Source organism: Nuphar pumila, chromosome 5 (assembly GCF_984573655.1).
Source record: "Nuphar pumila chromosome 5, dmNupPumi1.hap1.1, whole genome shotgun sequence".
Taxonomy (NCBI): Eukaryota; Viridiplantae; Streptophyta; class Magnoliopsida; order Nymphaeales; family Nymphaeaceae; genus Nuphar; species Nuphar pumila.
In genome coordinates this window covers 35,790,605-35,817,641 of record NC_143253.1, presented here as the reverse complement: position 1 = coordinate 35,817,641, position 27,037 = coordinate 35,790,605, and the positions used below count along the sequence as shown (strand labels likewise).

The window sequence follows — 27,037 nt, the reverse complement described above, 5'->3', positions numbered from 1 at the left end:
CTACTCTCAAAAGGAGAGTCTAGGACCGATCGACTATCAATGTATGCAACCTCAAAGAAGTGGTGGTCATGATCTTGCTTGACTAGGTTAAGCATCTTTTGCATCTGCACCTCTTGCTTGCTAAAAGCAATCGGTTGTCCCAACGCTTAGGAGACTGGAGCTCGATGAATATATGATGATAATGCATGTTGCGGGCCTTGTCCCTTCTCCTGAGGCCTAATGGAGGAAATCGACTTGTTAGTGGGTATGACATTGGGCTCCTGAATCGATTCCTAAATGGGGTGATACACCTTCCCATTCTGAAGGGATGTAACAGATTTGACCTGCGTAGGGTATGAATCTGTGGGGCGCAGGTCAAATGACATAGAATCTCCTCCCTTGGGTATGACAACAGGCCTACTAGATAGGTGCCCCTCATTTTGCCTGCTAAAGGTTTCAGCCAACTGTCCCATTTGAGTCTCTAGCTTGGCTATTGACTGCATATGGGAACAAAGAGTGGCCTTAATATCAGAAAAAAACTCTAACATCTTCTCCTAAAATGATGTGCTCTATGTGGGCTCCTGAGAAGAAGGCAGACTATACTGGGGGTAGACCTGTGAAACTATGGGACACAAGTAACCTTGTGAAAAGTTACTTTGTGTATGCTGTGTCTAGAAGGGCTGATGAGGTGGACTGATCGGATATTTGGGGCGGTCGACTAAGAGTAGATTAGTCGACTGATCAGAAAATAGACATTTGGTTTTGAAAAAGGTGCGAGAAAATCGGTCGACTGATAAGACTATTGGTCGACTGATAAAACTAAAAATATAGGTAAAGGGCTTTCTAAAATGATTTTTGCAAATGGTTCTATTTTAGAAAAGTTTTTTTTAAGTATTTTTAGGTGTAATGCAAGTGAGATATGCAATCAAAGTAAGGCTCTTACAAGAATCTAAGAATTTAAAGAGATTTACACTTGCACGAAATCTTCAATTAATTATTCAATGTAGAACTTGTAAACTTCTTCAATTCTTTTCTTCTTTCTTTATTGCCATAGCTGAAATCCAGTTGTTTCAGTTGTTCATCATCAAAATATCGTACTTGAATTATCGTGTACAACTTCTGTGTCTTAACAATTCTATTGTTTCATTGAACACCATGTAGATCAGACTTACATATTAGAGTAGAAGACATTAATAATAAATAATATTGTAAAATCCAAAGCTATAAAAAAGTAAATATTATATGTGATTGAAATGCTACATTAGAGTTTTAAATATTACCAATCATTTGTTGCTCAACTTTTGAAGGTAAATATTGCTTTATATTTTTAATAAATTTAAAGATATATACATTTGGTACTAATGAAGGTATGAAACTATTGAGAGAAAATAACAGTCTTTTTCTAGATCGAACCCTCTGGATGTGATCTACGAGGTTTGTTTAGTAGAAAATGAGATCTGAATCTTGTGGTTGTAGCATGTAAGCAGACTTTTAAGTGCTTAAAAAATCAATAGCCTACAATATACAAAAATTTTATGACCTAAAAGATCACAATTTTACATCACCAAATCAGGTTACAAGGTATGACCCTTAGCACGGGAACCATGCTGAACACAACATCCGTATAGCCAGATTGAATCAATACAACTTTAACCTATGATTTTCCTTTTTTTCTTAAAAGAAGTATATTTCATTGGCATAATTTATTCAGCATGACAACAGAACTTTAGCCTATGATTTCCAACTCAAGAGTTTTGCATCTTCATTAATACGTTTGTATTTGGTACTACTAATAAAGGTGAAAAACTATTGAGCTGGAATATATATATATATATATCATGTCAGAGTTTTATAAAACCAATGAACTGCATCTCATATGAGAGCCATGTACACGTATGTATCAGTGTCACTGTGACAAGCTGTCATTTATGCGTACCATTAATAAAAAATGAATGAAAAAGGAGCAGGAGATTTTGCTTTATTTTGTAAAATTTCTAGATTTAAGGCAATGTTTGGAAAAACAAGTTCAACATCGAGAATCGTGCCTTATTGTTTTGCAGTATATGCTGGTTATTTTGGTGTACCTTCATCTTGGTTGTATCACTACTAATTCAAATATTAGGGGGGCAACAATTTAGTGTTCTGCATTATATATGCAGGATATGATAATTGCAGTGAAAGACTCGACCATGGTCTGTCCTGCGGCCAAGACCCCACAGCATGGGCTATGGATGTCAAATCTGGATCTTGTGGTGCCAAGGAGCTACACTCCAAGTGTTTACTTCTATAGGTCTAATGGCACCCACAACTTCTTTGACACAAAGGTGATGAAAGAGTCACTAGGCAGAACACTTGTTCCATTCTATCCTATGGCTGGAAGGCTCAGGCGTGGCAAAGATGATCGCACCGAGATCAACTGCAATGGCCATGGCGTTCTCTTTGTTGAGGCGGCTGCAGAGGCGGAGGTAGATGACTTTGGAGATTTTGCTCCAAGTATGAAGCTGAAGCAGCTTATTCCTAAAGTTGACGACTCAGAGGAGATCTCTTCCTACCCTCTCCTGGTGCTTCAGGTAATAAGTCATATGCACATGACCAATGTCATCTTCTGTTTAATCTGCTTATGTAGCTTAAGCAAAGAACACACAATTAATGGTGAATTAAAATCATAGACCTAAGGTTAGATTTGATCATAACAACTTGCATCATAAGATTTAAGAGGGTATGAAGATGGAGGATGACTTAGCAGGATGAGTGGAAAACCGACAACGGTGTTAACCTGGGTTTGTATCTGAATTAGTGATTCCTTAACGGGATACCAGATTTACATCTGACACTGAGTTCACTGGTGGAGCAAAAATGCGAGAAAATAAAATGATGAGATACAAAGCTTTCAAAACCCTAATCTTCAATACACCCAAAAGCTTTAATACCCAACTCTCAGAAGAGGTGGCTATATATATATATATATATATATATATATATATATATATATATATATATATATATATATATATATATATATATATATATATATGATGAAGGGCATAAAACCCTAGTTCAAAACTGAACAGGTGAATACCACAGGGGGTCCGCCCCGCAACCCTAAATAACTTTGTGGTAGGGCCTAACAGCCCGACCCTTCCGCTACCACCACAAGCCTCATTGAAAATTCACATTCTACGTCCACCAAAAATATTTTTGGATCAAGTCATGGTATGGAGGGGGTCCAGAATTCATGACACCCATAACATTTCTTGTATCTGTATTTGAATCCACGTCAAGGTTGCTGGATCTTGAAGTATATGGCAGTCATGTTTTATGGGCTAAATATAAATAGATCTTATCACGTCAAAATCCTACTTGCACTCATTTACTGGATCAGACCCATTTCTCACAATTTTCAGGAATTATGTCTGGGACTGTTTGAATAAAATTGACTAGGGTAGCAACAATCAGACTTGTCCTATATTGTTTGGACGTTGTCCGTGTCTTGGATTATATCTAGATCGGGTTGGAGAAAATACAAACCTTATCTGTGCCCCAAATGGGCTTGGAATCTTCACCAACCTGATAAAATAGCGTGAAGCGCTAGGAAGTGTATAAACCGTACTAGCTAGAAGGAGGATCCCAACTATTGGCAGGCCATGTATAGACATACATTCACATCAATAATATACTAAAAGCTTTATTTAGGGTAAATATTTTGCACTCATGAACTGAGTAAAGATCACCTTCTTTTTATATAATTCTTTTGATCCTTTTTTGTATATCTGACATTACAGATGTGATCTACATGGTTGGTTTAGTAGGAGCAAGTTTTAAATTTGTGGTGGGACGTTGCAGGTTCAAAACCCTATGGTACGTTGAATAATTGGTGGGGGTCTGCTTAACCCGAGCTTGCCTTTCAAAAAAAATAATAAATAAATGATACTGTGATATGTAAGCAGGCTTTGCAAGAATTAAGAAATCAACCACAAACAATTCAACTCAAAAAGTTAAAGTTTTTACGTCACAAAAGCATGACCAAAGGTCTGATCCTTATCCAACAAACTATGTTGGATTAAATTTTGCTAAAACACAAATCAGGAACAAATATAATAAGGGAGAATAAGAAGAAGAAGAAGAGGGAATTTATTTCATGGGTACTGAAGCCGGTATCTGGATTCAAACATAGATCCAGGTTAGGGCAGAGATCCACACTCGTGCTCATATATAGGATCATTTACAATTGAGAGTTGATTGGGTCCAAGGTCAATTGGATCATTTATGGCTAATAAAATTTGCTATCTAAAGTTTGGACTGTCAATTCCAATGGGACAGGTCACCTTTTTCAAGTGCGGAGGCGTCTCTCTTGGCGTGGGTATGCATCATGTAGTAGCGGACGGGTTCTCGGGCCTGCATTTTGTGAACTCTTGGTCCGATATCGCACGTGGCATGGATGTAAATTCCACCCCATTCATAGATCGGACCCTCCTAAAGTCAAGGGATCATCCAAGACCCTCCTTCCCTCACTTAGAGTATCAGCCACCCCCTCCACTGAGGACCAAGACCCGACCCGTGCAGATTCCTTCAGAAAACTCCCCAAATACCCCTCTCTCCATGGCAATTTTCACACTTACCAACGAACACTTAGCCAAGCTGAAGAACAAGGCCAAGGAAGGGGACAACGGCATGATCAGCTATAGTTCCTATGAGACACTAACTGGCCATGTGTGGAGATGTGTTTGTTTGGCCAGAGGCCTAGATGATGACCAAGAAACCAAGTTGTACATAGCCACAGACGGCCGGTCACGGCTCCAGCCGATGCTGCCATTGGGCTACTTCGGCAACGTGATCTTTACTACAACGCCGGTAGCGGTCTCCGGGGAGCTCACATCCATGCCCACATACTATGCAGCAAGTAAGATCCATGATGCATTGTTGAGGATGGACGACGAGTACTTGAGGTCAGCACTTGACTACCTGGAGTTGCAGCCTGATTTGGGTGCGCTCGCCCGTGGGCCCCACACGTACCAGAGCCCAAACCTGGTGGTCACCAGTTGGGCCAAGCTGCCTATCCATGAGGCTGATTTTGGGTGGGGAAGACCAATCTTCATGGGCCCTGGTGGCATTGCATATGAGGGTGCAGCTTACATTCTGCCTAGCCCTTTCAACGATGGTAGCCTTTCACTAGCCATTGCCCTGCACCCTGATCACATGCTTTCCTTTGAGAAATTGGTATATGATATATAAGTCTTTTTCTCCATTGTTTGCTGGCATGCTATGAAAAACACATGCTTTTTTGTTAATAAAATGCATGTTGGTGATATCTAAATTGTGGGGGACTACCTTTCTCACATGTATTTTTATAAAGTTTGGAGGTTGTTTGTTTTTTCCTTCAAAATTTATTTGATAAAGAATATAGTCCCTCACATTAAAGAGGAAGAAAAAAAAACTTTTGATGCTTTAGAAAATGTTCTCCCTCACATTCTTAGTTAATAGACTGAAACCTTATATAATTGGTGCATGTGAATGCTTTTGCGCCACTAGCGTGCCCTTGTATCTAAGGGCGTTTGAGGCGTCATGTAGCATTTTCACATATGGCACCGTAAACTCTTAATCAGCGAAACCATCACTGTTTGTTCATGTTTCATTTGTTTTATATGATCAAAGTATTTTCTGACAATAAAAGATATGCCACTTACTTTTGGCTCCATTAATTCTCTGTTTTGAAGAGACTAGAGAAATATGTCCAACATATATAGTCAATTTTACCACCCAAAACAGCTCAAACATGACCACTTGCTTTTTCTTGACAATTTTACCGTTTTGTCTCCTAAAAAAAATACACCTTGGGGTCAAGCCACTTGTCTAAGGTGTCGCCTGAAAAAATTAGGTGACATGTAAATTGTCACCTAGAAATATCAGGCACCATATAACTTTGTCTCTTGAAAAAACATGACCGGAATTTTAAGATGGCAAAAGGACAAAATTGTCAAGTAAACAGTAAATTGGCTATATTTGGTATATTTTCTAGCTTGCGGTCAGTAATGGTATTTCCAATAAAAGTGAGGGCCATCAACGTTATCGCCCAAAATGTTTTTTAAATGTTAGCAGAGTAAAACAACATTAATACTAAGATGAGCAAAGTATTTTTAATCAAACCAATTCTAAGAACTAAGGAGAGCAAATCTCAGAACAATAAAACCATATAAAATCTACATGCAACAACAACTACGCCTTCATCCCAAAACAATTGGGGTCGGCGATATGAACCAACAAAGAAAATCATTCTGGGTCTTCCACATGAATCCTTCTCCTCCATTCATTTTTATCCAATGCCATGTCCTCGGTGAGGTTCAAAGCATTCATATCCTTTCCTATCACCTCCATCCATGTCTTCCTAGGCCTACCCCGACCTCTTTTAACTAATATATTTTCCCATTTCTCCATCCTTCTAACTGGAGCATCATTAGGCCTTCGTCAAATATGTCCAAACCACCGTAAACGATTCTCTCTCATCTTATTTTCAATGGGTGCAACACCTACGTTCTTACGTATCTCCTCGCTCTGAATCTTATCTTTTATTGTATTTCCACACATCCATCTCAGGATACGCATCTCAGCTACACTTATTTTTTGAATATGATGTCTCTTGGCAGCCCAACATTCCGTACTATATAGTAAAGCGGGCCTAATAGTCGTCTTATAAAACTTTCTCTTCAATCGCAATGGCATTCTACGATCGCACAACACTCCAGTTGCACTCTTCCATTTCATCCACCCAACCTTTATCCTATGATTTACATCTCCATCAATTTCTCCATACTTTTGAATGATAGATCTCAAATATTTGAAAGAATCATCCACCGATATTTATTGCTCACCAAGCTTCACTACACTCCCGTCACTACTTCATTGCTTACTAAATCGACATTCCATGTATTCTGTCTTACTCTTACTCAACTTAAAACCTCTTGCTTCCAATGTCTGTCTCCATAATTCTAACTTAGCATTAACCCCAGCTCTAGACTCATCAATCAAAACAATATCATCAGCAAACAACATACACCACGACACATTTTCTTGAATTGATCTCGTAAGCTCATCCTCCACTATAGCAAATAGGAAAGGGCTTAAAGCAGATCCTTGATGTAACCCAACTGTTATAGGAAAATTGGTTGTCACCCCTCCACAAGTGCGGACATTGGTTATTACTCCTTCATACATATCTTTAATTATACTAATGTACTTGAGAGAAACACCTTTTTTCATCATTGCCCACCAGAGAACGTCCCTAGGTACTCTATCGTAAGCCTTCTCCAAAACAATAAAAACCATATGCAAATCTTTGTTCCTCTCTCTATTTCTCTCAATAAGTTGTCTAAGAAGATGTATAGCTTCCATAGTTGATCTTTCAAGCATAAAACCAAATTGATTCTCTGATATCATGACAACCTTCCTCAACCTAGACTCAATCACCCTCTCCCAAAGTTTCATAGTATGACTCATGAGTTTTATACCACGATAGTTTGTGCAATCTTGTATATCACCCTTATTCTTATATAGAGGCACCAAAGTACTCTTCCTCCACTCATTAGGCATCTTATTTGTCCGCCAAATCTTGTTAAAAAGATTTGTCAACCGTTATAAACTTTTCTCTCCCAAGCATTTTCAAGCCTCGATAGGTATACCATCTGTGCCAACTGCCCTTCTTGATTTCATTTTCTTCAAAGCCTCTACAATTTTTTTCTTTTGAATCTTGCGCATGAAGTCACGATTCATCTCATGAAAAGGAATGGAAAAGTCTCCAAGATCCTGAGCATGACTTTCATTAAATAGCTTATCAAAATAATCTTTCTATCTCTCCTTAATCTCCTCATCTTTGACTAAAACCCTTTGCATTTCATCTTTGATATATCTAACCATATCCAGATCCCTCGATTTCTTATCTCTCATCTTTGCAAGCCTATAAATATCCTTTTCACCCTCTTTGGTATCCAACTTGTCATAAACCTCTTTATATATCTTATCCCTCGTGTTCCAAACTACTTTTTTAGTTTCCTTCTTTGCTATCATATACTTCTCCAAATTCTCATTATCACGACTTTTACTTAGATTTCTATAACACTCTCTTTTAACCTTAATAGCTAATTTGACATTCTCGTTCCACCACGATGTATCCTTACCTAGCGGTGGACCGCCTTTAAACTCACCCAATACCTCCTTAGTCACCTTTCTCATGCCACCCGCTATCTTATTCCACATTGATTTTGAATCCTTCTCGAGACACCAATCAACTTCCTTAACTATCTGCTCTACAAACATTCCTTGTTTAGCTCCTTTCAGTACCCATCACTTAATTCTAGGATCTATCCTATGTGTATCCCTTTTGCGGCGTTGTCTAATTCTAAGATCTAAAATTAAGACTCTATGTTGTGTAGCTACACTTTCTCCCGGTATAACCTTACAATCGATGCAACAACCCCTATCTCTCTTTCTAAGTAAGAAAAAATCTATCTCACTCGTATTAACCCCACTTTTAAATGTTACTAGGTGAGACTCCCTCTTCCTAAACCAAGTGTTTGCTAAGATCATATCATAGGACAAACCAAAATCTAAAATCCTTTCTCCACTTTCGTTTCTTTCTCCTATACCATAGCCTCCATGGTTACTCTCAAATTCATCCCTACTAATGCCTACATGCCCATTAAGGTCACCGTCGATGAAAAGCCTTTCTCCATAAGATATCCCTTGTACTACTTCATCTAAATATTCCCAAAATTGACGCTTAATGGAATCATCTAAACCTACTTGAGGTGCATAAACACTAATAATATTAATAATATTCGTACCTAATACTAATTTAATAAGTAAAATCCTATCACCCTTCCTACGTACCTCAACTACATTATCTATAAACTCACGACTCATAACAATCCCTACTCCATTCCTATTTCTATTTATTCCTGTATATCAAATCTTATATCCCCAAGGTTCTATCACTTTTGCTTTCTCACCTACCCATTTGGTCTCTTGTAGACATAAAATATCAATCTTTTTCCTACACGTAACATCTACTAACTCTACCAACTTATCAGTTAAAGATCCTATGTTCCAAGTGGCTAACCTAATTTTATGGTCTTGGACTAACTTATTTATCCCCACCCATCCAACAAAGTGAGGGAACACTTGCCTATTTGACACCACACCCGGGCGCCGGTGTGACGCGTCGCTTTCGGGCGACGACCTAGCAACCCTTGTCCATTTATCACTGCCTTCGAGCCTATAGAGTATAGTGTGTCGCTCAGTAGGGAACACCCCAACGAAATTCTCATATTGATTCATATTCATAGGGTATGACTAAGTTTTTATGTTGGCTGTCACAGGCCTACCGCAACCCTCCTCCTTTATCCGGGCTTGGGACCGGCAGTGTAAAATCTACATGAATGAATAAAAAATGAAACTCATGAAAATGAAGGTATATGACCTACTATGCCCTACACGAATAGCATAGCCTATTAGCACATCATGGTAAAGGGGGTGCTTCTAATAGAAATTAATAGAAATATAATTATAAAGGATCTTTTTATCCCTACCAACAAACATGCATGAACCATTTCGCAGAGTGTGTATCCGAATAGCCCAAAGTCTTGATAGTTTAGCTCTAGGTCTTCCAGAAAACATCGATGAAAACATTTAAGTGCACTATTACACGGTGGAAATTGCAATTTTCTATGAAATTTTTATTTCTCGATCAACAATGAAACATTTCCTATTTCTTCTCACAGATGTTTTGATTCCATTCAACAACGATGCTATAGCTTCCAACCAATTGATTCGTAATAAATTAATATCCACCATTTGTCACGAATGTTCTAGCTAGTTGTCGATTAATAGTAAGATAAGATAAGTCAATTGCTTGGCTTCAAGAACCTAGAGATTCATTTGAATGGGTTACACTTACTATTCATGATTGTATCTTCGTCATTCGAAGGAGTTTTAATGAACGGTTTATTGCGTTGGAAAGCTAACAAAATTTCACAGCTACTTGAAATTTTGAACTTTGTTCATGGACTGAGCATTGTTCTTTGACGGTTAAAATAGAAAAGTACATATATGCACCAAAATGTTTGTAACTTCCTCATACGGATTAATTTTTACAAATAGTTTGCAACATCAAAAAGCTGACAAAATTTTCTATAAATTGTTAAAAAATTAGCTCTAACCATTGACTACAAATTTTTTTATAGCTTCTATAACAGTTGGACAGAGTTGTGTTTTCGCAAGTTTGAAACTGGTTTAAGAACCGACCACCGAATGCTTGTATAATTATGTGTTGATGTGCATGCCTTTACGAATGAATGTCAACCTAGATATGCACTATCAAAAGTTAATTTTTTGCAGGGAATTAAATGCTCAAGTATGGAGCATGAACTGAATGCTAAGCGAATGCATATGCTCTCCTATATGACCTTTCGCTACTTAAGGGACTAAGGTGTCTCTATTGTGAAGTTATAGCAAGTTTGAATATATTGTTTATGTTGCATTCTCCCTTATGTGACTGTCATGATGATCGTGTTGATAATGATGATAATATAAATATAAAGGATGCATGCAATGCTTAAGTATTTCATCATGTTGTTTATGCATATACGCATATGATTGACAAGAATAAAGTATGAGCATGAATTCGAATGTAAGGTTTTAAATATACATCTATTGGTTTTGTAGTGGCATAATCCTCTTTTATAAATTCATACATGGTGTTGCATGTAAAATATTTAAATTAAAAAAATAAAATATGTAACACTAAAGCAAGGGTTTGTAAAGATAGGGCAAGCGGTACTTATGGCTTCATGAAAATAAGTTTTGAACACGGAAGGTTACTCTTCCCCAACCACGGAGTTTAGAAAAATCCTCTACAATAAATTGTAGTGTAAAGGAAAGAAATGCATGAGTAGAAGTTTGATGCATCAGGATGGTGGCGTTAGAAGCTTTAATCGCTCTTGTTGTCCCTCGCCCGGTACTGTGAAAGGTGTCCAGTCAAGCCAAAGCCACCAATGTATGATCGTCTGCGCCATGACTCTGATCTAGGTATAGGTCTGTGTTTGTACCCACGGGGCTAAAAAGTTAAACCTAAATGTATGTGCATTAGATAGGCATGACATGCATCATCTGAAAAAGAAAAGTTAATTAAAGATAAGAATCAGCTCATGCATAAGAAGGGCCTTTGCAATGGTAAATGCATGCATTTTAAATTGTTCATGCATTTTTAGTTATGTTCATACAATTTTAATTATTTATGCTTGAATGAATGATGGATTAAGATTAGTTTCACAATTGTATGTTTGTATGAGATATTAGAAATGCATGCTTAAATTCGTTATATTTTTTTTGTTAAATGCATAAAAATTTGTGGTAATTTATACTTGCTAATTTCAATTTACATGTTTTGTATAGTTCTATCCTATTGAGACAAGTGTTGTCTGACCCTATGGATTTTGATATTTTTCAGTGAGTAAGTGAGATCATGTGCGATAGCAGGAGGTTGTGGTGGGAACCGAGCCATGTTTTTCCTAATCTTTGAATATTTTGGATTGAGAGCAATTTTAGTTGTTCAAAGACTTTGATAATTTAATTTGTTAAATAGACATTTATATTCAATTTGGACATGTATGGACTTCTAATTCAATTTGTGAATGTTTGATTTCTGATTTAAATGCTTGTATGGTTATGAATGTAAACAAAAAGTAACGCGTCAAGTTTTTTTTTCTCGTTTGATTTTTTTCACTACAATTTTATAAAAGTATTTTAAAAGCATTTCAAAAAAAAGTTTTCTATGATTTTTGGGATACGAAATTTTGGGTGTTACACACCAGTTCTATTGGTTTCAAGCACAACAATGAATTGTATCTCTATCAGAGGATGTAAATGACAAGCTTGATCATATGCATTTATGAAAATTCATAGAGATTATGCCATAAAACAACAGTCACCTCATCATAAAGGCCATTGTGTAGTTCTCAAATGTGGCAACCAACATATTCTAGCTCAGAGATATTAAGATGACCATCATGTTGGAGGACGTGATACAAATCACAAGATATAGGTACCAATACCTACATAACTAGGGTTATCAACAGGTTGGGTCAAGGTCCGTAAAACCTGTAAAATTTTGGCAATTATTGAAATAAATAAAAGTGAATTTTGTTTATTTCGAGTATGCTATTAAATAAAATAAATTTAATTCAAATGAATCATGGATATGAATAAAATCATATGGATCCAATATACAGGTTTGGATATAGTAATTGGGTCTGGATCTCTGAAAAAACTGAAATTCAGTTGAAAATCGGAGTTGGATTCTTAGAGATCTAAGCTGTAATTCAAAAAAAAAAATCACAAATTTTTTTTAGTTAAATATTTTTGGGCGTTAGAGAGCCTCTATAAATGATTGAGTTCAAGGCTTGTCAGGTCACTAAAATGAAATGTGAAACTTGAATCTCCATAATTTTAAAATTTTATTTTTACTGAGAATACAAATGAAATTCTTGAGTGGGAAAGAAAATCAGACAAAAATTATAACTCAAACCCAACCCACGTATGGCTTAGGTTAGGTTAACAATTTTAATGTTCATACATACTCGAGAATTTAGAGAACCCGACCCATTGACAGCCCAAGGCAGGGTGTTGAATCCCGCATTTCCCAGCAATATCTTATCGCCATTCGTGAGTTGGAAAAAAAAAGTTAAAATAATTTAAAATTCCTTCTCATACACACTCTACCGTTCGTTCAAATAATGCAATACCTTTAGGCGTTCGTTCGTTCCCAGCAATATCTTTACGCGTTCGTTCAATTAATGCATGTCTTCAGCCGTCTTTACATACACACTCTACCGCGGGCTCCACCATCCGCGCGATGCACGCTGTCACGATGAGACTCCTGACATATGGCCGTCGTTCGTTCACGTGGTTAACTTACTAAGTTAACCCCATTCTTTTACTAATTCCAGTTGGCTCCTCAGCACGTATCGTATCGGTAGAAAATCGATAAGCATCAACTTAAATCGGCTGTTTTTAATAAATAAAAATACTAAAATTAAGTTTTTAATATTTTTTTTTTTTTTTTTTGGCTGATACAGAAGGATTCACTTGAGCATCCTATACAGCTGAATCGTCGGCCAAACGGGGCTATTAGCACCAAGTCCATTTAGCAGCGAGCGTTTGAGGCAATTGGTCACCGGAAAGAAACATTAAACAAAACACCAAATCCCCAACCGAACCTCCCAAGATATGTTATTTTCACACCATGCTCTTTCATTTCCAAACTGACTCAAACAAAATCCACAAGGGCAATTACGTCATATCATTCACTTCAACGTACGCACCCAACAAACAAACCGTAAAAGAAGAAAAAGCTCCGCAAATTCTCTACGAATGGGGTACTTCACAGCCTTACAGCTCTTCAACACGCCTTTTAAAAAAAAAAAAAAACAGGCTAAATCCACCGGCAGGCTAGATCTAGAAAGCAAACCCTAGCATCGCTAAAAGCAGGCAGGCGAGGGCGAGGCAGCTGCAGTCGCCGGCCCAGCGCCATCGAGTGAGGGCGGATCCGGGTGCGCCGGACTTGGAGGCAGCGGTCGCGTTGAGGGGAGAAAGGGCGGGGAGCTTCTGGACGAAGACGGTGACCTTCATGCCGTTGAAGCACATGCCGTTGCCGCAGATAAAGTAGTAGCGCTTGGACTGGTCGAGCTCGATGAAATCCTTGCCGCTGCTCCAGTTCCCCAGCGCCCCCTCCGTCGTGCAGTTGTCGTACCCAGTCTTGTTCACCATGAACACGTTGTACTGCCCCATCTTCGGATACCGGAAAGCTTCACCGGCAGACAAAGATTAAGAGAGGAGAGGAGAGGAAGAGTGCGGAGATTTTAGGAGAAAGGCAGAGGGTGGTTTGGGAACCGAACTTACAGATGAGATCTCCGACGTAGAACGTGTGGTTAGCGGCCCAGGCGGTGAAGTTGACGCCGGCGTTCCAGCCGTGGTTGTCTCCCACAATGTGGTCGGTGGCGAGGGCAAAACGAGCATCCTGGAGAGCGAGGAGGAGCGGCAGCACGACGATGGGGAAGGGGACGAGGGAGCGCAGATCCATTCCGCTTCTTCTAGAGGCTTCCGTTCCTCTCTCTCTCTCTCTCTCTCTCTCTCTCTCTCTCTCTCTCTCCTTTGTTGTGAGTGACAGACAGGGAGGAGCATTATAAATAAGTGGAGATGATGAAATTACTAAACTACCCTCTTTCTTTTGAAATAATGAAGAAGGTGAATCTTGGATGGAATACATTTCCTTACTCGGTGATTATGAAAGGGGATTGCTTTTCTTTTTCCCCAAACCTTCCCTCCCATGTGAGTTCGAAAACAAGGTTGCGTTTGGATACTTTGGAAAAGAGCATTATCAATGTGTATATATAAACTCAGGTGTGCTCAAATGATTTTCTTCCCTGTAAAAGCGGCAAGAGAAATTTATATCTACTCAAATTGCTCCATTCTTCAAACGGCCCTCCCCCCATAAGAAATTGATTCTCAAATCCATTCAATAGGTACCTTCAGTTTGTTAAATCTGTTGAAACAATAACCCACAATTTTTAAAATGTTCATCCTTATTTGCACAAATTCCTAGAAATTTGAACCTCAAGATATTCTATCTCAATTCTTCAAGAGATCCTCCGCTTACACTATTTCTGGAAAGGCACCCAATACCCACTAAAATTCCGGCCAAATGCCGGCGTTAGAAAATCCGTTACAAAATCACTCATGCCGTATGATTCAGAAAATCCTTTGCAAATTTCTCTGAGGAAAACCCCAGAAATCTTGCCGGCCATAAGTTTTATGATTCAAAGAGAGGAGGTAATAATACCAGGGTTATCTGAAAGCGTTATAAAGACTTGGGGAAGCGGAAGTGCATTTAGGAAGCGCTAAAGGTAGCAGTTGCAAAATGTGCTGGAAAAAAAAATGTGCATTAATGAGAAGCTCTCGTCTTCTTAGTTTTTTTTATTTTTTGTTTTTCATTCTTATTTTTCTTTTCACTTCTCCCTTACTTTTCCTCACTTCTTAGGTAGCTTCTGGTTAGCTTCTCTTCTCTCGTGCTTTTCATTTCTTAAAATTTTGAAAGTATCTCGCTTTTCGCTCCTGCTTTCTTACTGGTAATGCTGAATAATACTTTTCATCAAAGAAAAAAAAAACTAAACTAAACACGAAGATGATTCTTTGACGGGTGCAATAATTAGAGTTCCCACGTAAGGAGGTGGGAACTCTAAACATTGAATTTTAGGGACTTAGAGTTGGAATTACCAACTCAGAAAAAAGATCCAAACAAGTGAATCCGATGTGGCATGGAGGGGGTTAAATTTCAAATTCTATTTTCCTCAAATTTGATTGAATCTAAACTCACCCTAAGTTCTCAGTAGGGATGGTAGCAGATCAGGGCCGGGGCAGGGGACAAAGTCTCCACCCCCGCCCCCTCTCAAAATTCTGTCCTCTGTCCCCGCCTCCATTCTCCCCACTGGTTTTGATTTTAACTTTCATCCCCCATTTCATGTCCCCAATCCTCAGTCCAAATGGGGGTGAGGCCGAGCAAGGCCCCGTTTCTCTACTGTCCACTGCCATCCTTAAAGACATTTGAATTATTTTACTAACAGAGATAGTAGATCAGGGATCGAGGATGAGGAGGGGGCAAGAGTGAAAGAAAGCGTAAGTCCATCCTCACATGGATTTTGATTTTAACCTTCATCCCTACTTCCATCCCCGTTTCACGTCTTACATCCCCAGTCCAAACGGCCCTGTTTTCTCCTGGTCCACTGCCATCTCTAGCTCCCAAGCTAGTTTTCTGCCGCTCACGGCTGCATGGAGTATGCTTGAGGAAAGTCTTCTTTCCCTTTTCACTATTGTTAATATTAGGACTGGTAAATGAGTAAACGAACCAAACAGTTGTTTTGGCTCATTTCTTGTGGCAAACCAAGCTGAGCTTGAGTTCATGAAAAGCTCCGGGCATGTGCAGGCTCTCATATATATATATATATATATATATATATATATATATATATATATATATATATATATATATAAAAGTTGAAAACAATATGATTTAAGCCCTAAACCTACTAAGCCAAACTCAAACTAACTCATGTATAAAAATATATAATTAAATTATAAACTTATTGCTTGCAAGCCAAACATTTTAAATATCTTTATTCTATACAACAACAACAACTACACCTTCATCCTAAAACAATTGGGGTCGGCCATACGAACCAACAAAGAAAATCATTTTGGGTCTTCCACGTGAATCCTTCTCCTCTGATCATTTATATCCAATGTCATGTCCTTGGTGAGGTTCAAAGCATTCATATCATTTTCTATCATCTCCATCCAAGTCTTCCTAGGCTTACCCTGACTTCTTTTAACTAATATATTTTCTCATTTCTCCATCCGAGCATCATTAGGCCTTCGCCGAATATGTCCAAACCACCATAAACGATTCTCTCTCATCTTATTTTCAATGGGTGCAATGCCTACCTTCTTACGTATCTCCTCGTTCTGAATCTTATCTTTTATTGTATTTTCACGCATCCATCAAAGCATACGCATCTCAGCTATACTCATTTTTTGAATATGATGTCTCTTGGCAGCCCAACATTTTGTACCATATCTTTATTCTATAATATAAAATATATGTAAGATATATTTATTATTAATAAATGAGCCTTTACGAGTTTAACCGAGATGAACATTAGTTGTTCATACTTGAGCTTGTTGACCCTATTTCACGAGTGTGAACGAGCACTTTACAAGCTGAGCAACGAGCGACTCATCTTGTTTCCCAGCCTTGTCGTGCATATTGCTAAGGGAAAGTGAAAACAAGACCATAAATGCTTGTTTTTACCCTTTAATTCTGAAAAAAAAAATTGCATTAAAAAATCATTCTTATCAGTATTTTTGAGAAACTATTTTAAATTGAAAATAAATAAAAATTTACATATTTCAAGCTCTTCCCTACATTTTTCAGTGTTTTGTTTAGTTTAGAACTTTTCAATTATTAGTCTAATTAGTTTAAAAGTGTTTAATTAATATTTTATTTTTTTTATAAGTCCCTTTTTTAAAACACATTTTTGGAGAGGTGTCTTTTGGAATTTTCAAAAATTAATGGGGGTTTTCAGGAAAAAAATATGACTTAATTTTTTATTATAAATACTGTTTTTTCAGCCATGAAAAGTGTTTTTGCCTCTTAAAAAAATGCAGGTATCTTCTCCCTCTTCTATTCTCTCCCCCCTCCTTCTCGTTCCCAATCGGTTCTCCCTCGATCTCTTTCTTTCTCCTTCATTTTTCGTCTCGCTTCTAATGTTTATTTGGCATTGGTTCTTCTTACCCCCTCTCAATGGAGGCACGTGCAGCTAAAAGGTAAGACCACGTTTTTTTGCTCAACCCCTCCACCGAAAATGGATCATGAGGTATGTTTCTTCTCTCTCATTTCTCCATAGTTTTTAGTTAGATCAATGTTTCATTACATAAAGCATGGCATATTCATTGTATATTGTTTGTATTTAGATAGTTGCAGAGTAGTTTCTTTTTATGATCTTCATGATTTTTAATTAGTTTAGATTCAAATTTAATGTAGATTTAATTTACATTAGGTTTTTGGTTATCCAGTATTTTTTGGCATAGTTAATTATTTTTTAATCTAGCTGATTTAGATAAAGAATAATTCTTTTTTATTAACAGTATTCAATTTTATGTTAATTCATTTTCGTATTGATTAGATTAGAAGTGTACTTAGTTTAATTATATTAGAAGTAAATCAGTTTAAATTAGATCGAGCAAACTGGCTTAACAAAACAAAAAAAAAACTAAAGAAAACAGAAACCTAACTCACTTTTATAGGAATCACAGTTGCATTTAGTGTATGCAACAAGCCTTTTAAATCTTTGGGTTACCTCAGTGGATGAGTAAGGTCTCGTGAGGGTTTGCAGTGACGCTATTCATAAACATTTCTGTCATGTATGCATATATATTTAAATTCCCAAAAGTGTTAGCAACTAAGGAGTTTGTTTTCACAAATACTTCATGCCATTATACTTTTAAAACATAATTAGAGTCTTTTACATGTCATCACAGAGTAAATTTGTTTCTTGTACTTTTTTGAGAAAACCATAATCATTTATACTTTATTCTTGGAAAATCAAATATACACATGTCATTATTTACTTATTCTTACTCATATATTTTTTGCACGAGTTTTCTCAATACTTATTCCTAAGTAGTGAACTTTTTCTTTCTTGCTCTTAATTTTCTTTTTTTTTCTTTTTTCACATTTTTTCTTTTTTTATTAAGCACTATTTCAAATTTTCAGTTTTCGTGACCTGTGTAATGAGCTTTGAGTCAATGACTCTCAGGCCAGATGACCTTAGGGCACCAGATACAAAGTATCCCTCAAACTTAATTGTTCAAGTCACTAGACTTTCAATTTTTATAGTTTTACATATAGTTTGCTTTTTGTCATGTGCAATGTTAACATCTATGAGGATCTCTATAAAATCTATGTAACGGGCTTTCAGACCAGTAGCTCTCAAACCAGATGGTTTTAGGGCACCATGTGTAAACATCCATCAGACTCTACTTGCTCAAACAAAATAGGCCACAGATACTAACTTAGAAAAAGAAATGACTTCCTTCGTTATCCTTTTCGACATGAGAATCACGCACTTCAACTTATGTCTGAGCCCAGCTACTAAGAAATACAAAGAGATCAAACAACTAAACATATGATCTTTTTTACTTTTTGAGCTCTTATTTTTAATGTTGTTTATTTACTTAGTTTTTCAAAAATAAAACTGTGCATATTCATACTTGTGATTCAAGATAAACTCTAACATGCATCTATCAATATTTCTTAAAAATACACATAAATAACCATGTTTTTCTATATTCGTGTTAGAAAATTTTTTTATGGGGCCTAAAAATTCTCTAAAAATATTAGATTATATAAAGCATTTATATAAGGTCAAACTCAATCCTTAAAAGCCCAATTTTTATGAGTTTTCATCAATGTGCAAGTACAACGATACAAAAAATTTGGGTGTGCAAACTACACCTTAAATTTCATGCAACTTTTTCCAAATAGCTTTTTAAAAATATTTTTTCAATAAAAACATTTGTGCAAACTGTGTATCAAATAATAAAAACCGGTTCACACTAGTGGTGAAGTCCGGGTCAAACTAAGGGGATGGGAAAAGCACTTTTGTACCCTACACAATACTACTTTGTTACCTTAAAAAGAAAATTAATTAATTAATTAAAATAAATAAAAGGGAGTGTTACCCTCTGCGGAGGGCTTATAAAAGAGTAATAGACAATTTTATTAAAGACCTAAATTAATAAAAAAAATAAAAATCCTAATCTAAAATAAAGAGAAAAAATGTCCTTCTATGCTTGAGCTTTATGTCTCTTCATTATCCTTCAGTGTTTATGATCTCTCTTCTTTTTCTTCACCAATCCCTTTTCTATTTCTTGAAGGGCTCCTTGAGGGGCTCTGAGGAGCCTGAAGGGTCTTTTGAGGAAACCTTTTCAGGACCTCAGAGGGCTCTTCGGGGGTACTTTCGAGGGCTCACTGCATGTCTGAATGTTCTCCTGTAAGAAAAAACAAACAAAACACAAAAAATATGAAAGAAACTATGAGAAAATTACAGGTTAGTTTTAAGAAAATTCATAAAAACACTAAACAACTATGAAATACACTGCACTAAAAGACAAAAACACATAACTAATATGAAACTAACATGAAATAACTATGAATCAAACTAGCTAGAGGACAAATTATCATAGCTAATTAACTACTTAACAAGAAACAAACTATGGAATTAACTAAAAGCAAATAACAAGAAAGAAACTAAGCTAATTAATTGATTAAAAGAAAACATGAACTATAACTAATATAAACTAAATTAATTTATCTTAAATGTTATAGTAACCAAATTTAAAAAGGAATTGAATTAACTAATTAACAAAGCAATCAACAAATTAACTATCTACATAATTTAATTTGATAATTTAATACAATAAAGAAAATTGATTAATTGTACTTAAATCAAATTAAATTAACTAATTAATTCTAACTAATCTACTGACATAAACTGAACTTAAATTAATCTAATTGCTATAGAAAAATCAAATTTAACATGGAACTAAATTCAACTAGTTAATTGGAAGAAATTAAATCTACCTAAATTGGTTAATCTAATTCTATCCAGGAAAAAAATGATAATGAATAAATAATAACTAAATTAAAATCTAAATGTTGGAAATATAAATTCTAGAAATTTAAATAAACTAAACTAATTTCTCAAAATAAGAATTAATTCTAATCCATTTTGCTGAAAAAATAAATAATTAATTAAATTATCTACTCTACTTAATCTAACGAGCCATCTAACTATTCTATAATTCAGAAAATTCACATGAATCAATCAATTAAACTAAATTAGCATATTAAAGCACACTAACTAAGAAGTAAATAATTAATTAATTTGTTAATAACAAAAAAAAATGTTAGCTTTATTAAACTAAAAAAGTTTAAAATAATAAGAAAAATACAGAGACTAAAAAAAAATTATTTAGTTAATGCGATTATTCCAAGTTATTTCTAATTAAATTAATTCTTAAAACTAAACTAATTAAAAAACAACAACAAATAACGTGAGTCAAAATCAGAAATTAAACTAAACCTACGATTATCTACTTACATGCAATCCAAGAAAAATGCTTATTTTTATTATTTTCTATTTTTTTTCTTTTCTTCTTTTCCAAAATGATAAACAATGGATATATGATATGCTAAAATTAAATCATGCAATATGCCATGAAAATCATGAAAATTTAACTACAATGCATGGTATGAAACTAAACTATGAAGAAAGGGGAAGAAGAAGAAATTGGTTTTTACCTGTGCAAACAAACAAACTTTGCTCTCTCTGATAGAGAGGATGCGAGAAATCAGCAACAACGATGTTTAGAAGAAGTGAAAAGCATAAGAAGCAAGAATATAGAGGTAGGCAACCGATCGATCAAACAAGGGGGAGAAATGAAGAAAGGGAGGCAAAGAGGAGAGAGAGAGAGGGAGGCATAGGCTACACACAGAAAAAAAATGTTTTCTTTGGTCCTCAAAGATTCTATTTATAGTGTGTAATTAGGTTTTGATAAATTATTTAAAAAAGAGTTCAATAAATTTTCAATATTTCCAAAAGGCCTCTCTTTTAAAAAGTAATTTCTAAAAACTTAATTATTCTCCCCTAATTACTCCAACAAGGCTCAAATTTGCTCAAACAATAATTTTGATAAAAATGTGAAAATTTGTGCAAACAAGCATTTTTAATCAATTATCGCATATGTTCATGCATAAAAATGTATGAATTTGTGCATAAAAAGTATACATGATCAGCTTGGGAGTCACTGGCCTAAATATTGTTACATGGGTCATGAAATCTGAAAAGTAACATAATGCTTAATTGAAAAAAGAAAAATAAAAAGAGTTTAGAGAAAAAAATTTGCATGAAAATTTTCACAAAATAGTGCAAAAGTGTTTATGTAATGATAAATAGAGGATGACATGAGTAAACAAGTTTTTCTAAAAATAAAACATACATGATATAGAAGTCTAAAGAGATAGAAAGAAAATTTTCTACTGTGGAGGCATGGATGATTTAATAAATGAAAAAGAATGTGAATATCTGAAATGTATTTGTTAAAAAGAGCTTTTTACTTGCCTGATATTTGAGAAAATTATAAAAAATATGCATGACAGAGATGTTTATGGGTAGCATCACTGAAACCCCTCACGAGAGCTTACTCATCCACTGGGGTAACTCAAGGGTTTAAAGGGCTTTTTGCATATGCTAAATGCAGTTGTGATTCTTATAAAAGTGAGTTAGGTATTTTTATTTTAGCTTTTGCATTTTAAAATGAAGCTTTTATGTTTTTTTTTAGCCTAGAGTAGTGTTTGCTCGATGACTAGCAAACAATAAGCATGGGGGAATTTGATAATGCATTCATTCTTAATACATAAAATTATGCATTTAAGCATCTTTTATTGGACTTTATTTCATGCTTATAATGTTTCATGATTAAATAAGTCACGGTTCGAATCATGCGAAATTCAAAGTTAAAACGAGGAAGTGATGGTTGTTTTATGGTTTTAAAGCGAATCCCAATGCAATTCGGACCTTGATCCAATCCAAAACATGTTAATTGGATCATGGATCTAATTTTAATGTGTTCAGCAAACCTTTTTAACCAATTTCATTTCAATGTTTTAAAAAAATCTATTTTGAAAATGGTACCAAGCAATTCTTTTCATTTTAAGCCTCTTTTTAGAATTTTATAAAAACTTGGACTTAATTGTAATTTTTTTAAACACTCTTATAAATATCACACAAGGGCTTGAGTGAAAGGCATCTTTATCCCATTCATGCCTACTCTCCTCTTTCTTCTTCACCCCTTCTTGAATATCCAAACTCTCCCTCTTGCTTATTTTCTCTCTTCTTTTTTCAATGCTTCTTCTTCTTCTTTTCTTTTCTTTTCTTATCAAGCAAGAGAGATCCACAAAGAAGCCAACTCGGAGGAGGGCTGGACATACTCTATTAGTTGAAGATCATTCTTCTATACCCCTAATCGTTGAATTCTCAAGAAATTGGTGAATCTTCCTTTACCTCTCTCTTTTTAATCCATGCAAGAAATTGCATGGATTTGTATTTGAAAGTTTCTTTTGATTTTTTATTTCTTTTAGTTGATTTCATTATTCTATAATTTTAATTTTTGTAATTTCTATTTTAATTCTGTAATTAGATCATCTAGATATTAGATCTTAGTCCATGAATCTCGAATTTGTCATCCTTTGATCTAATTCAATAGATCAAAGTGTGAAAATCAAAATACTAGAAATTCATTTTTTTAATTTTCTATAGCTTATTGTTTTGATCATAAATCAAGTTTCTGAAATCCAAATCATGATCCGTAAATTGGATCTAATTTGTGCTTGATTCCTCTTGCTCTCTACAAAAATTCAGTATGATTGGATTCTGATTCATGTGTCGTTCTGAGCTTTTTTCGATCATATATTTCAGCATCTCTATTTTCTATAGAATTTTATTTCTTAATTTTTTTCTGTTTTTGTTTTTTATATATCTAGAGCTTTCAAAATCCAAAACTGTAAAATGGATTGGATTCATGAATGAATCTAATTTCTGCTGTGAATTTTTTATTCATTTTTAATTTGTTTTACTATACTAAATTTATTAAATACTAGAAGCTGTCAGAAATTTTGACAACAATTTCAAGAGTTTTAAAGTTATTTATTTATTAATAAATCAAGTTCTACGTTGAATTTTATAATTCTATAAATTGGATTATCTTTATTCATGTTTTGATAACATATATGAAAATTTTGAGAAGGATTTGAATTCAATTGCTATTTGATTCTGTCAAATTACAAAAACTTGTTATGACAGAAAATTATGTAATAGCTAGTGACAAAATTGCAATTTCGTATAGTAATTCAAATTAGTATAGATTTTGCATTTTGTGTGTTTTTGTTATTGTTTTTGTATAAAATTGCATCATTTGTTGATTCCACATTGTTAAAGTAAAGTGGATTTGATGTTAAAGTGAAGAAGCAAAGACAAAAAAGCTCCATTTTTAGTTTTTAGCATTTTTAATTCCTAGTTAAGTAGGGCCTTTTTGGCCACATTTAAGCTTTATAATTAATTCCAATTTTAGCATTATTTGCGGTCTGTAATAATCATTTAATTCTTATTTTATAATTACTTTTAATTACTTTGTTTTTTCTTTTTAAGGTAATAAATAAATTCGCTTTGAGTGAAATACAAAGTTTTATCAACTCATTCATCGAGTTCAATCCCAGTTCTCACTACTTGTAAGAGTTGGATTTTTAAAATTTGGTAACCAACTTTTATAAATACTTTTCATCAAAATACTTTTAAAAATACATTGATAAAGGGAACACCATTAGTTAAGAAGATTATATAGCCTAAGTAAATTTTTATTAATAGTTATTTCCAGATCTAATGATCTGTACAATAGATAGTAATTGTTAATTAGTTAATTAGTTAGTTTGTTTGTTTTTTGTTTGTCATTTAGCTAGTTATTTGTTAAATTCAATTCTTGATTTAAGTTAATTTTATTTATTTCTAGATTGTTAAATTTGTTATTTCCGTATAGTAGTGGTTAGATATTAGGTTAGTTAGTTCTTGTTAGTTTTTGTTATTTATTAATGTTAGATTAATTAATTAGTTAGTTATTTATATTATTTTTAATTCCTTTTTTTATTTTCAGCTAGTTTACTTTCTTGATTTAGTAAGATTGTTATTAGTTTATTACAAATTAGTTTCTTTCTTGTTAGTTAGTTTTGCTATTTTGTCATTTAGTATTTTAGTTTGTTATATATTAGTTCATAGTTGTTACATGTAGTTAGTTTGTTATAGGTTAATTAGATTCTTGTTTTTGTGATTTTCCTTTGAATTAACATTGAATTTTTGTCTAGTTCTTCTGTGTTTTGATCTTATTTTGTGTTATTGTTTTGCAGAGAAGAGGTTGGGCATGTGGTGAACCCTCAAAAATACCCCTGAAGAGCCCTCGGAGATCCCCAAAAGGTCCCTTCAAAGAGTCCCTCAAGGGAGCCCTTCATGAATAGGAAATAAAGAACATAAATCAAAGACATCAAAGGGACTAGAAGCTCAAGCATTGATGACCCTTCCACTTTCAATTTTAGCTTAGGGTTTATTTTATTTAATTCATTAGGTTTTTAATAAGGCCACTTTATTATTTTTATTTGTTTAAACCCTCTGCAGAGGGCCATACTCTTAGTTAATTAACTAATTAATTTTTTTTATTTTTCAAGAAAATAAAGAGTAGATTAGTATTCTATATAATTTAAAGTTTTCTCTTGTTCCCTGAGTTTGACTCGAACTTCACCCTACTGTGAGCCGGTTTTTAGTATTTGGTGTTTGGCTTTCACATTGTTTTATTGAAAATATTATTTTAAAAATCTATTTCATAAAACTTACACCAAATTTTTGGTCATGCATATGTTTTGCATTTTATTCATACTATTTTATGCATGATCCAGTGAAAAATTGCATTAAAAACTCATTCTAATCAGTGTTTTTGAGAAACTGCTTTAAATTGAAAATAAAGAAAAATTTACATATTTCAAGCTCTTCTCTGCATTTTTCAGTGTTTTGTTTGATTTAGAACATTTTAATTATTAGTCTAATTAGTTTAGAAGTGTTTAATTAATATTTTAGTTTGTTTAGAAATCCTTTTTTCAAAACATATTTTTAGAGAGGTGTCTTTCAGAATTTTTGAAAATTAACAAGGGTTTTTAGGAAAAATCATGTGACCTAATTTTTTATTATAAATACTGTTTTTCCAGCCATGGAAATTGTTTTTGCTTCTTGAGAAAATGCAGGCCTCTTCTCCCTCTTCTCTTCTCTTCCTCTTCCTCGTTCTCAATCGGTTCTCTCCCGTTCTCTTCCTTTCTCTCTCATTTTTGTCTTGCATATAACCTTTTTTGGCATTGGTTCTTCTTACCTCCTCTCAAGAGAGGTACATGCAACTCAAAGATAAGACCATGTTAGTGAAAATGTAAAACGGATTGGAAGGTACGTTTCTTCTCCCCCGTCTCTTTGTAGTTTAGTAGTTTTAGTTTCTACATACATACATCATATCATTGCATATAGTTTATTTGATCATTGAATATTTAGTGCATATAGATTAGATTAGTTTTATTTTTAATATCTAAAAATATAAAAAGAAAAAAAATATAAAATAGTTTAGTGTAGCCATTTTCTCGATTTACGTGTCAAGTTAGATAGTAGTTTTTTTTATATAGTTAATTCATAATTTTAAATTCACGTCAGCTGCTATTTTTATCAAAATTTATTAGTTACTTTCATTAGACATAAATTAGTGTAATTAAAATTTAGTTTAGATTTAATCACATTAGCCAATTAGGGTTTCTTGTCTTAGTTTTGATTCTTCTCAATATTAGATTGTTAGTTTTTTTTATGCATGTATTTACGTTTATTAGATGAATTTATATTCAGTTAGATCATGTTCTTATATTAGTTTAGTAAATTTAATTATGTTAATTAGTTTTTACTTAAATTATCGTCAATCTAGATAATCGATAGTTAAAGTAGATTAGAATAATTAGATCTTTTAATTTAGCCGATTTTAATAGAGCATGTGATTTGTTGTTCTTTATCAATTATTCATGTTATTTTAATTTCAGCATGTATTTCTTTTTAGTTTAGAAAATAGTGTTAATCATAATTATCATTTTTTTAAATTAGATTTCTTAATTTTTAGCCAATTTACTCTTTCATCTAATCATCATTTTCTTTAATAGTCATGTGTTTTCTTTTAATATTTTAGCTTAAGCATAATTTATGTAGATAACATTATTTAGAGTTACAAAGTTAGATTAGATTCATTTATGTTAATCTTAGTTAGATTTAATTTTTAATTTTGCATGTAAAGTAGAATAGTTAGTTTAAATACATAATAGCCGATTTAGATGTTAGTGCAACTATCATTTTCTTTCTAGCATAGTTAATTTTTTTGTTTGCAATAGTATTAGTTGTAGAGAGGTAGTTTTAAATTCAGTTAGATTAGAATATTTAATCTACGTCAACTTAGTTCAGTTTTAATCTTGCAATTAAATTAGTTAGTTTGTTAAAAATTATTAGACAGATTCTTGCTTTCTTTTTAATTCATAGTTTTAATTTGATTTAACTAATTAGATAGGTTAGTAGGTTAGCTTTTATCTTATTTCCAGATTTTGTCATTATCTTACATTCATATTCTGTATAGCATATAGTTTTTGTTAAATTCATTTAGTTTGCTATTAGTTTTTTTGTCTTTTAGTTAGATTGTTATTATTTTGTTGCATAAATTAATTAATTTCTCATTTAGTTAGTTTTGTTATTTGTCATTTAATGCTTTAGTTTGTTATAGGTAG

The 27,037-nt window shown here is 34.0% G+C and overlaps 2 protein-coding genes across 2 annotated transcripts; one reads left to right on the top strand and one right to left on the bottom strand.

The window, feature by feature from the left end:
• Nucleotides 1–2,141: 2,141 nt before the first annotated feature.
• On the top strand, nt 2,142–5,211 carry LOC149837366 (shikimate O-hydroxycinnamoyltransferase-like). The gene is made up of 2 exons (XM_090007351.1): nt 2,142–2,549; nt 4,300–5,211. Exons 1-2 carry the CDS (start codon nt 2,142–2,144, stop codon nt 5,209–5,211), a joined length of 1,320 nt encoding a protein of 439 aa, XP_089863477.1.
• Nucleotides 5,212–13,304: 8,093 nt separating this feature from the next.
• Nucleotides 13,305–14,177, bottom strand: LOC149837365 (early nodulin-like protein 19). Its single transcript, XM_090007350.1, has 2 exons — nt 13,927–14,177; nt 13,305–13,832 (listed from the first exon to the last, which is right to left on the bottom strand). Exons 1-2 carry the CDS (start codon nt 14,105–14,107, stop codon nt 13,483–13,485), a joined length of 531 nt encoding a protein of 176 aa, XP_089863476.1. The 5' UTR covers nt 14,108–14,177; the 3' UTR covers nt 13,305–13,482.
• Nucleotides 14,178–27,037: the final 12,860 nt, after the last annotated feature.

Coding starts and splice junctions, on each gene's coding strand:
- LOC149837366 (XM_090007351.1), top strand. CDS start 2,142: ATGATAATTGCAGTGAAAGACTCGACCATGGTCTGTCCTGCGGCCAAG. Junction 2,550..4,299: donor ACCCTCTCCTGGTGCTTCAG/GTAATAAGTCAT, acceptor CCAATGGGACAG/GTCACCTTTTTCAAGTGCGG.
- LOC149837365 (XM_090007350.1), bottom strand. CDS start 14,107: ATGGATCTGCGCTCCCTCGTCCCCTTCCCCATCGTCGTGCTGCCGCTC. Junction 13,833..13,926: donor CTACGTCGGAGATCTCATCT/GTAAGTTCGGTT, acceptor CTGCCGGTGAAG/CTTTCCGGTATCCGAAGATG.